We start from the raw sequence: 15,261 nt of genomic DNA, 5'->3' as shown, positions 1-15,261 counted from the left end.
CAGGGCCATATTCATCGCTGTGCTGAATCATCTCTTCTTTTAAGAGGAGTTTTTGCTTTCTAGTGTAGCACTGAATTTAATATGCTAAATAATTCAAGGCCTTCATTGGCATATTATTTGTTGAGATGATGTCAGATGGTTGTAGCTCTGGATTTAAGGCAAGTAGCTTAGTTTTGTTTTGTTGCGATCAAGCAGCATATACTGTATGGATAAAGTATTGGGCTACACCTCTTAATCGTTGAATTCAGGTGTTTCCAGTCCCATTACAACAACTGTGTAAAATCAAGCGTATATAATGTATAGAATGTAATATATAATGTATAAAAGTTGCCAACACACCTGTAGGTGTAATATATAGGTCGCCCAGTACTTTTGCCTATATTTTGTTCAGCATTAATCATGGCTTTACAGACATGCAAGTTACCTGTGCTAGTTACCTGAGCATTAATGCACCGCCACACCATCAGCAGTGCAAGGTTCTGAACTGTGTGCTGATTACAAGTTGCTTAGAGTTTTGCATTTGTGGTTGCAATGAAAAACTGCGTTCACTGACAAGAATCTTAACGTATGCTGTGATTTCCACCAGAGGCTTATTTCTGTTGGCAGTACAGTTTGAGATAGTGGTAAATGACAGTTTTCCTCAACGTCATATTGTTTTGGGAAATTAAGTTGCGTAAATCAAGACATTTAGACTTTTGGAACATATTTCCTTTGCTTTTCTAAGCAGCCATTGTTTCCATTTGTTTATCTTTGCTGCCGTTATTAACTTGCAGTGACTTGCAGGCACCTGAAACTTGTCTGATTGGGTAAATTATCCCCTTGAATGTGTTACCAAGTGTTGACAGCCAAAAATGCTCGAGCACCATTCTTTAGTGAGTCAGTTTTGACGCATTTAAAAAAAAAAAAAAAGGGGGAGAAAGTACTTTTTTCAAATCACTATAGATAATGACAGACTTCAAATTATAACTACCACTTATGAGCATTTTGTTAACGGTCTATGACCCTGGAAGCAGTTTTTGATTTTAACTGACATAAATTGTGTTCATTGTGTCACCTTCAGCAGCTGTGCAAGAAATTTCTAAACAATATTCAAATAATCTAAATGAATAGATGTGAATCATTTTCTAAAGAAGTCTGTAAAGTCATTCACAAATTTAAAAAAAAACTGCTTTGGGAAACGCTGAGCGCTAATGAAAAGTAGATGCGCAATTTGTAAGAAATCTGCTAAGACATGCAGAAACACAAACCCTGCCCAGCATAATTATAATGCATAGATTGCTCAGGGCTTATTATATTTATTGTACATTTACTCAGAGAGGTTTATATATTTATTTTACCCAGTGTGAATTCTAATTAGGACTTCAAACACTTTAGCTCCATTTGGCCAAAGCAGGGCTTTCCTTTGATCAGGCGTCACTCTCCCATATTTTTTCTCCTCTATTTCTTCCCTTTGGGCAACTTCCTTCTAATTGGCTCAGCGTCGCTCATCTTGTCTGTTGTCAGTAGGTCTGTCTCTCTGTCTGTCAGTGCAGATGAAAGGATATGGGTTGTATACAGGCTCTGGGGTGCGGGATGCCTTTTTTACAGCATTTCATGGTTAGACAGTAAATAATATTGCACATCATCTCCATGAATGTTTCTGTCCAACTGTTACTAAGAAGCCTACATTTTACTTTACATGACCTGCAGGAGTCTTTGAATATATTCTATAAATGTCTCATTTTCTCCAGCAAACATGAGTCAGGGATCCAGCTGAACATGAAACACTTCTGGTTTTTGTTTTTTCATGTAACTTTAGGGCTCATTTCTTTTATGTTTTCTAAAATAAAATCTGTTAGGTCTGTTAAAGTAGAAGTCCATATTTGTTCTGTTTTTAGAGCCCCCCCACCCCACCTCAGCCCCTCCCCTTCTTTATTCCTCCCTGGGCTCTCTCTGTCTCTGTCCTGTGTGTTAATGTAGTGAAGTGGTGCATCGGTCAATGAGCTTGTATTAACACCTGACTCCCAGCCCTAGCTGCTGTTTGTTCCTCTAGTGGGGTCCCCTGGGTCCTCCCCCAGGCAGAGGCAACATATCCCACAATCAATAACAACATCCTAGAAGGCAGGGGAAGGAGAAGGGAGTGGGGAAGCAGTGTTTTTTGCAACAGACCCTCACCTTCTACTACCATCCGCTCCCTGTTTTCTCAGATGTCAGGACTGTCAGCAAACAGGGAGCACAGGCCCACCGGTTGGCAGTCAGGCTTTTAATTTGCCCTTTCATTCATTTTGGGGTATTTGAACAGTGGCTCGTCTATGGATCTTTTCTGAATTTCAAGTTTTCTCGTAAAGCTTGCAGTGTGCAGTCTCCCACATTAGCCTCTTCTTTCTTGCGCTACATGCTCCCCCTTCTCTTTCAATCTTTCTCTCTCTCGCTCTCACACTAATGTCAGATAGTGCTAGAGTGCATTTAGGAATTATCTGTGGTCTCTCCGGCATGGATGAGCTTCAGACACAATATTCTCAGCCACTGTGTTTATATTGACTCCTCCTCATCTGTCTTGCCCCCACCCCTCCCCTTTTGCTTTCTAGGCTTTGGCCATGGCTGAGGTGAACGGGCCAGGCCCCCAGGTGGCAGAGCCACAGATTGCCATCTTCTGTGGCCGTCAGCTCCTGCACATGAACACACAGACTGGCCAGTGGGAACCGGATCCTCGGGGCCGCCGGGGCTGCTTCAAGGACCCCAGCCAAATCCAGTCCTACTGTCAGGAGGTAGGAATCAGAACTTTACAGGGGAATGAAATAAAACCGAAGAAAACTAAACAGCTCTGAGGAAGACCAGACTAGAACAGCAGTGTTATAAAATTGCTGGTTTAGGAATAATGTTTCACAATCTCAGCTAAAAACTGCAACAGACAAAAGGAGGAAAGTAAGATTTCATATTCATTTTCTCTAATTTGATTTGTCTAACACGTGTCCTACCAAACCTATATATTCATCAATATATAGTGATGGTGGTCTGTTGGAATATTAAACTATTTCACTTGCACCACCATCTACCTTCTGTCCTGTCGTTACCTACTGCTGTGTGTGTACTCTTTAACATCTGTTGCAAAGCTATTAGTTGTACACATACTGTCCACACACTCCTTAGTTTGACATTATGATGGAAAAGGCAGCCAGGCGCCATCTGGAGGCCAAAATAGACATAGCTGCCACAGACAGCAGCAGACATGAGCTTGAATGGACTGTAATGCGATTAGCTGACATATTATGCATTTGAAATGGCTTTTACACAAAGCCCTCGTTTTCCTTGATATTTGTGAAGAAAGCGTTTTAGTGTGTATTCAGACAGCAGGCTACAGCTATATTTCTCTCACTAATAAATCTCATTATGTGCTTGCGCTTCAAATGATTGGCCTAAATTGAAAATCGAAATAGTCCAGTGTCAAATTAGAAATATTGAAAGACAAGAATGGCCATTGAAATGATTATGTCTAATATGGCTTTAGACAAATGCTCTACATAATGCTTCATGAAGTTAAAAATATATATAAACTGCATGGCTCTCCCTTGTTAGTCTTCTCCCCACTGACAGCGCTCTCCCTGATCTTCTTCCCTGATCCTGCTACTTCTGCTCTGCCCCATTCCTCATCTTTAACCAATTTTACCCCCATCTGCTCTTCCTCTTGTCTTTATTCCCTCTGTTCTGTCCTTCTACCTCTCTGTTTCTGTGTTTCTGTCATCTCTGCATGTACCTGTGCAATCAGATGTACCCAGGGCTTTCAATCTCCCATATAGAGGAGTCAAAAAGGCCTGTCACCATCCCTTCCTGGTGTAAGAAAGGTTGGGGCCACTGCCAGACACACTCCTTCATAGTGCTTCCCTACCGCTGCCTGGGTAAGAAAAACACAAGTCACTGCATTACATAACACAATAACAAAAAAAGTTGATTTTGATTTTCTTTTTATTATATTATTTACTTGCTTTTTTATTTGATTTTGTTTTTGTTTTTTTGCCATTTAATCTGAGTTACCCAAAATAAACCATAATTCTGATTAGTTTTGATGGTTTTTTTTCCCATATGGGTAGTGAATCTAACTAATACACAAGCTAACAAAATAAGCAGCACAGATTTAGATATTTAATTTACCATTCAGATAGCAGCATTTTTCATCTCTGTCAGTGCTACACATTTGTAAAATACGTTACTATCAGAACTGCAGACAGGCAGCGATAACAGCTGGAATGTGCCGATCATGCGACAGAATACAGTACTGACCAAGCATGCTAACAGGCCACTAGGTGGCCAGATAGACTAACTATGGACGAGTGGCTGAATGAAAGGGTAATGAACAGTAAGTCACTGTGGGTTCAGTAAAAACTTACATTTTCATGCATCGCACTGTGAAAACTGCTGTAGCTTATTTGATTTCTACAGCAGTGCCTTTCATATGGGTGTTCCTTCCTCCATGATCCTAAATGAAGAGCACAAATAGCAGTGATAATGTTTTATAAAGAACTGGTTTTTAAAAAATGGGATATACACTATAAACTGTTCATTTCTGTTTGGTTTACCTTATTAAAGAGAAGTAGCTAGGGCTCTGCCTTTATAATCTCTGTAATAAATATTTTACATTCATTTTAAGCAAAGTACATTTTTACTTTGTGTCCTTGACTTGCTACAGTAACTGCAGTTTGTCTAAAGTGCTCGCTCATTACACATTTATGCTCTTTCAGTTCTTAATGATGCACCCTAGCCTTATCTAAGTCTTCCAAGTTACCGTCCTTCCTCTGATTTATGTAATCTATCCAAAGCACTTCTTGTGTTCCCTCATCCAAGGTGCTATTGTGAGGTTCCTGGGACTCACACAGACACACACACACAAAAAACATAGCTGATCTCAGGTCATCTTCTCTGGATCACTCCAAAGGAAGTCTTATTCTGACCACTTCCAGTAAGACCATGGGTCTGGTTGGGCTTCTGACCTAATGTGCCTCCTTTGGGCTTGGAAACTGTGCACTCTTCACCTGAAAATTGCTGTTTGGTCACTGTGTCATAGACGGAGGCCACGTTCTCATCACCAGTGATGATTCCACACACAAGTTTAATCAGTTCGACACAGAAGTTAATGTGTGCTCACTGCGTACGTTTGAGGTCTGCGGTGAAAATGTAGGCGTGGAAGTGCAGCTGCTCGTGCTTGCATAATTATATCTTTGCGTTCTTTTTTATTATTATTTTTTTATTGAATGGAGTCCCTAAACTTTGATTACACTTTTGCATTCACTGTCTGCTATAGCCTGTCCATATTTTATAAGTCGTTTCAAGTAAAGTCAAGTAATCTTAACTGTTATTAAACTCCTGCTGCTTGTAATTGTCATACACTGACGCCACCATTTCTCCACTGGCGCTGCAGAGGGCGAGTACGTGAGTGAACCCTTGTTGGTGCCCGACCGATGCCGTTTTCTCCACAAGGAGCAGATGGATGTCTGTGAGAGTTACGGGTACTGGCACTACATTGCTAAGGAGGTGAGAACCAGATTAGTGTCAACTTTTAGACAAATTTTAAAAAGGTCATCAGCCATTTGAAAGCAGCTGGGTATATTTTATGTGAATGGCAAATTTTGTAATTGCTCACCCAGCGCACATTTTAAAACTCCAAAACAGCTAGCTCTGACTGTAATAGCAGACCAGACATGTGGTGTATCGTCTATGATGTCATCAAAACTCCCACCAGAGATGATTTTCTGGCAGAGAGGTGCCACACGCCCTCATAATACCGCCTGTTAACTTCTTGTTCCCAGAATAGAAATTCAGAACTTTGTTTTTCTATATGTAGAAACACTGTGTAAGTTACTTACAACTAATTACACTCTCAATTTGACTTTTCTTTATCAGGATTGCACAACAGACAATCTGGAGCTCCACAGCTATGGGTTGTTGTTGCCATGTGGGAAACATTACCGGGGCGTTGAATACGTGTGCTGCCCCGGCCGCGGGAGTTCTAATGATAAAGGAGAGACAGAAGAAAGAGACGACCCTGCTGCTCCTCAGACACTTGCAATCCAGACGAGTGGAAAACTCAACTCTGTGTAAGATGATTCAGCTTGACCACGCAGGCGTGTAGTAAGATGGCACTGTGGTTTGTGTGAAATATTAATAGTCACCCATTTTCCACACAGAACCAAAGTGACAGCACCCACTCCAAGCCCCTCTCCTGAAACAGATGTTGATATTGCTGATTTGGAAGTTGAAGATGAGGAGGTGGTAGAAGACGAGGAGGAGGAGGAGGAGGAGGAAGAACAGGAGGAGGAAATTGAGGAGGAGGAGGCAGAAGAGGAGGAAGAAGAGGAGGAAATGGCTGTGAAGGATCCAGAGGAGTATGAATACCCTATTGACTCAGGTCCCTACCAAACATCAGACTACTTGGATTCCTTTTACTATGAGAAAAGCCAAAAACCCACCACCTCTTCTCCTCTGATGAAGGGAGACAGCTGTAAGTGTTCCTAACTGTTTTTGCTCATGTCCCGCTCAGGGTTTATAGTACTGTTGTTACCTACTTTTTTGTAGTTCAGTTCAGTTCACGAAATGAGTGTGTTCGCGTGTTTATGTGTGTGTGTGTCACGTCAGTCTGGTGCATAACACAGCGAGCTCTCAGCAGTGTTCATACTAGCGTGCACAGTAAATGGAGCAATTGACCACTTCATACTAGATTTAAGGGCCACAAATAATGATACTACTCATTGTATGTAAATAAAGGAAAACCACAACTGGTTAATCTTTTTCAGTTGGATTTGTTTTGGGTGGTATTATAGTGGTGTTCAGAGACTTATTTTTGCTCAAAGCTTCTTTAACCCTCATCGTATCAGTATATTTAACATAAGGACCACAAACTGGGGTTCCTGGAATACAGGCTTAGAATAAAGAAATAATATACATAGTCCTATTTTTTTAAACTACAAAGGCAGATTTTATACAAGTTGATTTAAAATACACAAATTATAGCAATGAAGGAAACTTATTAAACTCATTCTTTCAGTCACTACCCAAGACTCATGACCATAGGTGAGGGTAGGAATGTGGACTGACCAGTAAATCAACAGCTTCACTTTTACGCTCAGCTCTCTGTTCACCACAACAGATCGGTACAGTGCAGTACCGATCCATCTGTCAGTCTCAAGCTCCACTTTCCCCTCACTCATGAACAAGACCCCGAGATACTTAAACTCCTCCACCTGGGTTAGTAACTCATCCCAGACCTAGAGTCAGCACTCCATGGTCTTGGAGGTACTGATTCTTATTCCTGCCACTTCACACTCAAACCGCTCCAGTGTAAGCTGGAGGTTACCACCTGATGAAGCCAAAAGAACCACTTTGTCTGCAAAAATCAGAAATTAAATCCTGAGGCCAGCATAGTGGAGTCACTCCACCAACTGGCTACGCCTTGGTATTCTCTCCATAAAAACTATAAATAGAATCGGTGACAAAGGCAGCCCAGGTGGAGTCCAACACACCCACCCACAGATGCTGTTAAACAACTGCTTGGTGGCGGGGCCCCTGGGGTGGATGAGATTTGTCCTGATTCCTGAAGGCTCTGGATATTATAGGGCTGTCCTGGCTGACACGTCTCTGCAACATTGTATGGAGGTCTGGGGCTGTGCCACCAGATTGGCAGGCTGGGGTGGTGGTTCCCCTGTTGTCATTTTTACTTTATTTTATTTTATTTTATAAATTTTTAAAAAGAAAAGAACATGTGAGGTATAATGGAACTACATTAATATTTATGTGGTTTGGGGGTTAAACTATGCAAGTAAAAATGAAACTATAACTACTAACTGTATATTTATACATTATTTTGCTGTTTTTCTTTTACTTTCTATTCATTTAAAATAAAGGAAACACCTTTTTTCAAAAATTAGTTAAATTATATGTCTTAAATGTGCTTATTATTACATATTAATTCTTAAAATATGAATCCTAACATTATATATAATATTTTAATTTCATTAGAGGATATGGTGCAATGTTTCCGGTCTAACCAAAATGAGGTCACATACTGTGGGCTTCCTAGCAGTTTGCCGATTTAGCTTAACAAAAATCACAAAGACATAAGGAATTAGGTTTAACTTATCCTCAAACAGTTTTTTTCCCAGTCTTTTAAACGTTATTTTGCTTCTTTCTGATTGCTGTCACTTCATGGCCTGTCCTGACCCTTTTTAATTGCTGGATAATTTCTCTGTGGCTCTTGCAACCTATGTGACAGTACCAACCTGTTTCCTGTCTTTCCCATCTAGTGACTACAGCTCGGCCCACAGATGGTGTCGATGTTTATTTTGAGAAGCCAGTAGATGACACTGAGCATGCCAACTTCCTTCGTGCCAAAACAGACCTGGAGGAACGCAGGATGAAGCGCATCAATGAGGTACATTTCACAGGGCTAAGAGCAGGCTAATGGCGTCTTGGCTGCCAGGTCACACTTTTGACAGGTTATTCATTAATCTGGGATGAGATTTGCTCATCCATCGCTCTTGTCCTCTAATCTAATTCTGCAAATGGCAGGACAAATGGCCTGCTCATGTTCTGCCTGCATTCAGGAGAGCTGATAATGAAAGACGTTTCTTAAATACTAGGGCTGGATGTATGACTTAATCATGTGATGTGGAATCCCCTATTTATTTCAATAGAATCTACTATGCAGTAGTGAATGTGTATTGCACTTTGGCATTAAAGTGCCAATTCCAAGTAGGATGTTCCTTGAGGAATTATAGCAAGATTTTTGAATTGTTTTCTGACATTTCTTGACAAAGCACAGGTTAAAGAAGAAAATAACTGTGGGGCTATTTTAATGAGGCAGCTGTCATACAGATTCAAGATTGTCTTTTTGATTTGGGTTTCATCTGTGGTATTGCGTACCATACCACCAGTGCAGTGTTGTCTTTGTAATGAATGCAGTCAGACCATATTGTTGAACTGATGCCTAACTACCCCCCTCAAATAAAGAAAAAAAAAGTTATTAAACCAGATAGCTGTATCTGCAAGTCCTGCCAGTTGAGTATTCTAAGAAGTCTATCTCTTTCACATGTCACAAGGACACATTTTGTGTGTTTGAATCCCTCAGATCATGAAGGAATGGGCAGAGGCAGATAACCAGTCGAAAAATCTGCCAAAGTCAGAGCGACAGGACCTGAACGAGGTAAGCAGACATGCATCAATCTGCTTTACTGACTTACAGAATCCCAGATAAAATGAAAGCTTATGGTACTCATCGTTGTATCATTTTTTTCTCTGCCAGCATTTCCAGTCTGTGCTCCAGACACTGGAGGAGCAAGTTGCTGGAGAGAGACAGAGGCTTGTGGAGACTCATCTTGCCCGAGTTGAGGCTATTCTCAACAACAACCGTCGCCTGGCCCTGGAGAACTACCTGACTGCTGTACAGTCCGAGCCCCCTCAGGTAAGTCTACCCTGGAATATAGAGGAGGAGAGAAGATACAGTTAAACAATCCCAGACCTCTTGTAGATGCTATATATATACTGATAACTGGCAGGGAGGCGCCTTCATCCCATTTTCTGGCCTTTCCTCACTCTGTCTCCCCTTAAATTGTGTCTTCTAGCCAGAGCATGTGCTGCAGGCATTGAAGCGCTACATGGCTGCAGAGCAGAAGGACCGCAGACACACACTGAGGCATTACCAGCATATTGTGGCCGTTGACCCCCAGAAGGCTGAGCAGATGAAATTCCAGGTGTGTGTCTGAGAGCTTGTGAGGTATTTGGTTTGAAAGTGCTTATCTCACACACCTGTGCTTTGGACATGTGAGGCTCCTTTCTGCTGAGCACAGAAAACATTGTGTGCTGAAGACTTAGTAGGCCCTACAGAACTCAAAGATGTGATGCAGCTACACGTCCTCCATTCATTATAATATAATCAAGGCCAGTCTTTTCTGACTTCAAAAGATGTTTTACACACAGGACTTAAAAGCTGGTAGCTCAGTAATAACATAGTTAGAGCAGGGCTATAATTTGAAAATAAACAGGTAATAATTAAGTTATAAAGTTATATGGAGCAAAAAGGTTTAGTAATAGCATACTGGTATTTTGGGAACAATATGGTAACGTGATAAAAAACAAAACACACAGGGGTAATATCAGTAGTAATTTGGATTGAAAATGTAATATTGTGAGATTGAAAGTAATAAGATGACAAAATTGAGGTAATACATTATAGGCTAGTATCAGCCCATTGTGACTTGTAGTTTGAGCTCTATTGGTCATTTCTTGAATCCATTTGTATTTCCTGCAGGTGTACACACATCTTCATGTGATTGAGGAGAGAATGAACCAGAGTCTTGCTCTGCTGTACAAGGATCCTACATTGGCTGAGGAACTGCACAGTGACATTCGTAAGCTACACCGCTGTTACCGAGATTTTCACATCTGTGGCTTCTGTTCTATTTTGTTGTTTTTTTTAATGCTTTGGTATTGGTATTTGTATTGATGACTTCATGTCTCATTTGCAGAGGAGCTGGTCAGAGCAGAACGAGGTGACATCAGTGAGCTGATGACCACCTCCTTCTCTGAGACTCGCACAACTGAGGAGCTTCTGCCTGCTGAGAGCGAAGAGGAGAAGGATGATGAAGAGGAAGAGGAGAGAGCCTTCCAGAACAGGCCCTATCCCCCTCGCACTGGTACACATCCCCTGTTAATCATACACACTTTAGCAAATTTGTAATCATGGAGTGATGTAAAAAATAGACAAACTACTTCTCATGGGGTTGCTCTGGTTAATAACGCTTTCCCCCTGATTTTCTCCATAGATCTGCAGTCAAATAATAAGAAAGGTGAGATAGGATTTAATATTGTTATAGCATTGAATTTCCCCCTTTACATGAATTGTTATGTTTCTCTTATCTAAACATGTTACTGCCCTTTTGTCTGTAGATGATGAATATGATTACACTACATCTGAGAGAGGCCCAACTTATGAATATGAGGAAAAGGTAAGGTTATGGTCATTTTAGCCAGTCTAAAAGGCTCTTAATATTTGCTCAAGTATAGCTGTATGTCATGTGTGTGTCACATGTGTATGCAGTATTTTCTGTGACCCTATATTTTGCTCACCCTTGTTGCTCTCAGATCAACACCTCTGCAGAGCTCAAGCAGGCGGTCAAGCCTAATGAGATTGCTAGAGATGAACTGGTAAGTGTATACGCGTTATAATTCATTTGATATAAAAATAAAGAAAGTAGTAGACCAGTTTTTCTTTGCCTTTTGTGTAATCTGACATATTGATCTCTTTCCACAGCAGCCTGATGCTTTGGAGACGTTTAACCGTGGAGCCATGGTGGGCCTGCTGGTGGTAGCTGTGGCTATCGCAATGGTGATGGTAATAAGCCTGCTGCTGGTGCGCAGGAAGCCATACGGCACTATCAGCCATGGCATCGTTGAGGTACGACCCCAGCTAGACCATTAATTTAAGTGAAGTCCTAAAAGAACATGTCTGTTTTTGCATTTCATAGTTTACACTTTGCCTTTTGTATGGATTGAACATTACTGAGTATTAGACACTCTAACTGCTGACTGGCTTCAGCTACAGAAATGAGAGTAATTCTATCTATTTAACTCTCACCAATAAAGTAATTAACTGTACTGTTACTTTAAAATGATGATTATTATCAAGTTTAGATTTTTTTTTTTTTTTAAGTTCAGAATCTGGGCTAGACCTCAAACAGTATCCTTCCTGTCATACAGTGCTTCGTTAAATGTCTTCCTGCCCCTGCTTGCCTGCTTATTCATGTTTCTAATGCATGTAACCTCAGAATTGCAGATTCATTTGCAAATTTAAGCTGCAGCCAATGTGAAACAAAACTCACTTTCTTTTGCTGACTATAACCTCATGTACTTGTTAAGATGTCCAGACATCCCAGCTTTTACCAAGTATAGATAAGCTTTGACTACAGACTGTGTTCTATCATCAGTATTATCAAAGTAGGTTTTGGGAGTTTCCAAGCGTGGACTCTGTGTTGAATCCATCCATAACTTCGACATCATCCTGCTTTCCTGTCATGTCTAGCAAGCAGTTTAGTTATATCTCAGTTCATGATGCAAGCTTGCTTCTGACTTTTTCTTTAGAGCGTTATGACTCAGGCTCTTGTGTGTCTCGCAGCAGGTCGACCCGATGCTCACACCAGAAGAACGACAGCTCAACAAAATGCAAAACCATGGCTACGAAAACCCCACCTACAAATTCTTTGAGCAGATGAACTGAAGCACTGGGGCAGCCAGCAAGTCATGCCTGACCACATGTTCTGTCCCTCAACTCTTCCTAACAGTGGTATCCTAGCTGCACTCCCTTTGTTGGATTTATGATATGTTGCAAATATAAAGTAACTGAATAAGTACGGGGGTACATCCCAAACCCATTGTAAATGACCAACAACAGCAACCTATCATCAGATTTATCACCTATTGTAATCTAATACTCCTTCGGCTTAGAGTCTGAGGATTGTTCTTTGCATTAGCAGTGTCACAACATTTCATAATCCCAAAAACATTCACCTCATCCCCGTGGCATGACTTGACCTACTGCTCCTCATGAGAAACTGAATTTGAATGGTGCATAATGCTTTATAGTATTTATTTTCAGTAGTAGTGTCTCTGTTCAAATTGTACCACAGTTAGATGTGATGTTATCTGTGTAGATGAGTGTGAGTGACAGTCGAGTTCAAACCTGGCAGAATTCCCAGTTTAAGTAAAAGTTAATGATAAAAATATATGAAACTAAACATACCTCCATGGGGAGGCGTTAACTTTGAATGTGTGAGACATTAAAGGCTTTGATTTAAAACACTGAAATCCTAAAAGGCCACACTAATCGATACAGAACTATGTGCAAGTGGTACAAACAAAGGAGAAAAAAAAGAACACCAAATATTTCCTTTAGCTTATTTAGTCCGTGAATGAGTTTGTTTTATTTTTTCTCCTATCTAAAGAACTGTAAAACCGAATAATCAGAAGTCTGTTATTTTGATGAAAGCATGACAACTTGGTGTATGATGCTGCTGTATTAATTTGTGTTGTTCCCGTCATTGCTTTTGAAAAGTCGGAAATGTCACAGTTCAAAATGGACACTGTAAATAACGTAAGAAGTACATACTGCTAGATGTAGACATTTCTATGATTAATTTGCATTGATGTAATGGAATAATACATAAAAATAGTACATTGTGCTGTTATGAGAAGGAGAAACATTTTCCTAACATGGCTGATTGAAAACGGACTGTTGTAAAAACCAGCACAAGACAACGACACAGCAACTACTTTCTGAATGTATTTAAGGTAGATGTTGAGACTCCATCTTCTTTTCAGTACTGCATCATTCCCTTAGTAAACCTTAGTAGGAGTAGTTAACTTCAGCACCTCCAACAGACTACATGCCTGATGCCCTTCTCATCACTTTGTGTAGCAACCCGTTCATCTTCACATCTTTTTTGGCAGGTTTGAATTAGAGCGGAGAAGCTGAACGGTTAGATGTATCGTACCGCGCAGAGCAGCGGAGTGTAAAGAGGGCACAGCTATAGTAATGTGTCAGTGTGTGTCGTAACTCTGAAAAACTGACCCCACGTCAGGCATCATAGTCGTACTGTTTAACATCTTTGAACACAACAGCATTGAACGTTAGTATTCTGCAGATGCTGTATTCATAAAAAGCTTTCTCACTGAATGATTCATTGTAGTTTGTCATATTTATGATCAACATAGTACATCATATAGGTACAATAAAAAGGGACTGCCCCCCTCCTTTCTGATTAATTGTTAAGTGCTTAGTGTATCAGTTTGATTTCATTTAGCAACATTATGTCAGATTATCTGGGTTATAAAGGTCAAGGATGTTGCTTTTGATTCATCAGTCTTTAACTATATGCTATATTATACAGATAATCAGTTCCAAAATCAGGTTACACTTTATTTTTTGTTTTTTTGGTTATACATTTACTGTAAAAAGGAAAAAAAAAAAAAAGAAAGTAAGAAAGAAAAGCAGCTTTTGTTCATTTTAACAAACATTAGATTTGTTTGTAAAGTTTGTTCGGAAATAAGCAGAGTTTCAACTACTGGATCTATTCAACCTTCTGTTTCTTGTTGTTAGGTGCATTCATTGCAGGTTGCAGTCGTGTTATGACAGGTGAAGAGAAGTCATAGCCCCTGTATAATTTGTACAGCTACCTTAGTGAATGAAAACATTGTATGTTCACAGTTTAAGTCAGTTGATCGTGTAATGATACTACTGAAACCATAGATGAGAATAAGCTTGCCTGTGTTTCCCAAACCACTGAAGGTTTCCTACCAGCATTTAGCAGACTTAGAATGGTGTATACTGTAGTTACTCAAATCACATTTGTACTTATGTCCTCTGTCAAATTCTAGACTTCTTTGTTGGTCTCTCCCCCCACCTTACTTCCCAATGGAATATAAACAATGTTATTGAAATTTTAATTGCTGCATTATTGCCTTTTACAATGCTGTGTTTTGGATGTAATTATTCTGTATTTTTTATTTATATGTAATAATCATTTGGATCAAGGGTCGTGCTTCTCGCGTGTAATTTTAGAAGCCTGTATAAGGAACACTAACAAGTTTGTAACATTCGTAAATGTGAAACACAGACAGACACATTGCCTCTGCCTAATTGACAAGGAGTGGCACTAAGCACAAGATGAACCAAACTGCTCCGTTTGTGTACTGGTTGCTAAATGTTAGACATTTATCCTGTCTGTCTGAATTCAATTACACTGCAGAATCTTAGGGGTGGTGATAGTAATATTCAGAGAGCTGTTCTTCATTTTCATTAAGAGTTTTAACCAAAGACATGCTCCATAAATAATCAGACAGATCATTGAATTTGGCGACATGTTTTTCTGTGTAACTGTACTGCAAGCAATCTGACAAATTGAAACTGGTGACGCTAATTAATAGACTAATAAAAATGAGTGACCCATAAAATATTGTCTGTGCTTTTTAAAAGGTTCTTACATGAACTTTTCTCTTTCTGTACAGTGTAGAGGAGGGGTGAGAAACAGATGGCCAACAGAAAATGGTAAAAGTTGAAGAAAAATGTACATTTTTGATACATTTTTTTTACATTTCTTTTACTGTCTCTAACAATAAATCACACTATAGCTAATGTCCATACCTCACCACACTGAAGTAAGGGGCTGATACATTTCTTTGGTTATCTATATTTATATTTCCTTGTAGTGTGGCTGTTCATCATCTGTTTGCATATCTCAAACT

The 15,261-nt window shown here is 40.0% G+C and overlaps 1 protein-coding gene across 2 annotated transcripts in view; it reads left to right on the top strand.

The window, feature by feature from the left end:
- aplp1 (amyloid beta (A4) precursor-like protein 1) overlaps nt 1-14,970 on the top strand; it is a 32,598-nt gene extending 17,628 nt beyond the window's left edge. Inside the window, exons 2-17 of one of the 2 annotated variants that reach the window (XM_030749032.1) lie at nt 2,568-2,747; nt 3,746-3,875; nt 5,393-5,505; nt 5,875-6,068; nt 6,159-6,472; nt 8,271-8,398; nt 9,095-9,169; nt 9,269-9,427; nt 9,588-9,716; nt 10,274-10,373; nt 10,491-10,658; nt 10,788-10,811; nt 10,912-10,970; nt 11,107-11,169; nt 11,276-11,419; nt 12,140-14,970. In XM_030749032.1, coding sequence (XP_030604892.1) covers nt 2,568-2,747; nt 3,746-3,875; nt 5,393-5,505; nt 5,875-6,068; nt 6,159-6,472; nt 8,271-8,398; nt 9,095-9,169; nt 9,269-9,427; nt 9,588-9,716; nt 10,274-10,373; nt 10,491-10,658; nt 10,788-10,811; nt 10,912-10,970; nt 11,107-11,169; nt 11,276-11,419; nt 12,140-12,238 — 2,079 coding nt within the window. In that variant the 3' untranslated portion in view covers nt 12,239-14,970. Of the gene's footprint in view, nt 1-2,567; nt 2,748-3,745; nt 3,876-5,392; nt 5,506-5,874; nt 6,069-6,158; nt 6,473-8,270; nt 8,399-9,094; nt 9,170-9,268; nt 9,428-9,587; nt 9,717-10,273; nt 10,374-10,490; nt 10,659-10,787; nt 10,812-10,911; nt 10,971-11,106; nt 11,170-11,275; nt 11,420-12,136 lie in introns of both variants that reach the window. The other variant, XM_030749031.1, reaches the window with a different exon arrangement.
- Nucleotides 14,971-15,261: the final 291 nt, after the last annotated feature.

This window comes from Archocentrus centrarchus, chromosome 16 (genome assembly GCF_007364275.1).
Source record: "Archocentrus centrarchus isolate MPI-CPG fArcCen1 chromosome 16, fArcCen1, whole genome shotgun sequence".
Taxonomy (NCBI): Eukaryota; Metazoa; Chordata; class Actinopteri; order Cichliformes; family Cichlidae; genus Archocentrus; species Archocentrus centrarchus.
The sequence above is the reverse complement of the archived record's forward strand: the minus strand, read 5'-3'. Positions and strand labels throughout refer to the sequence as shown.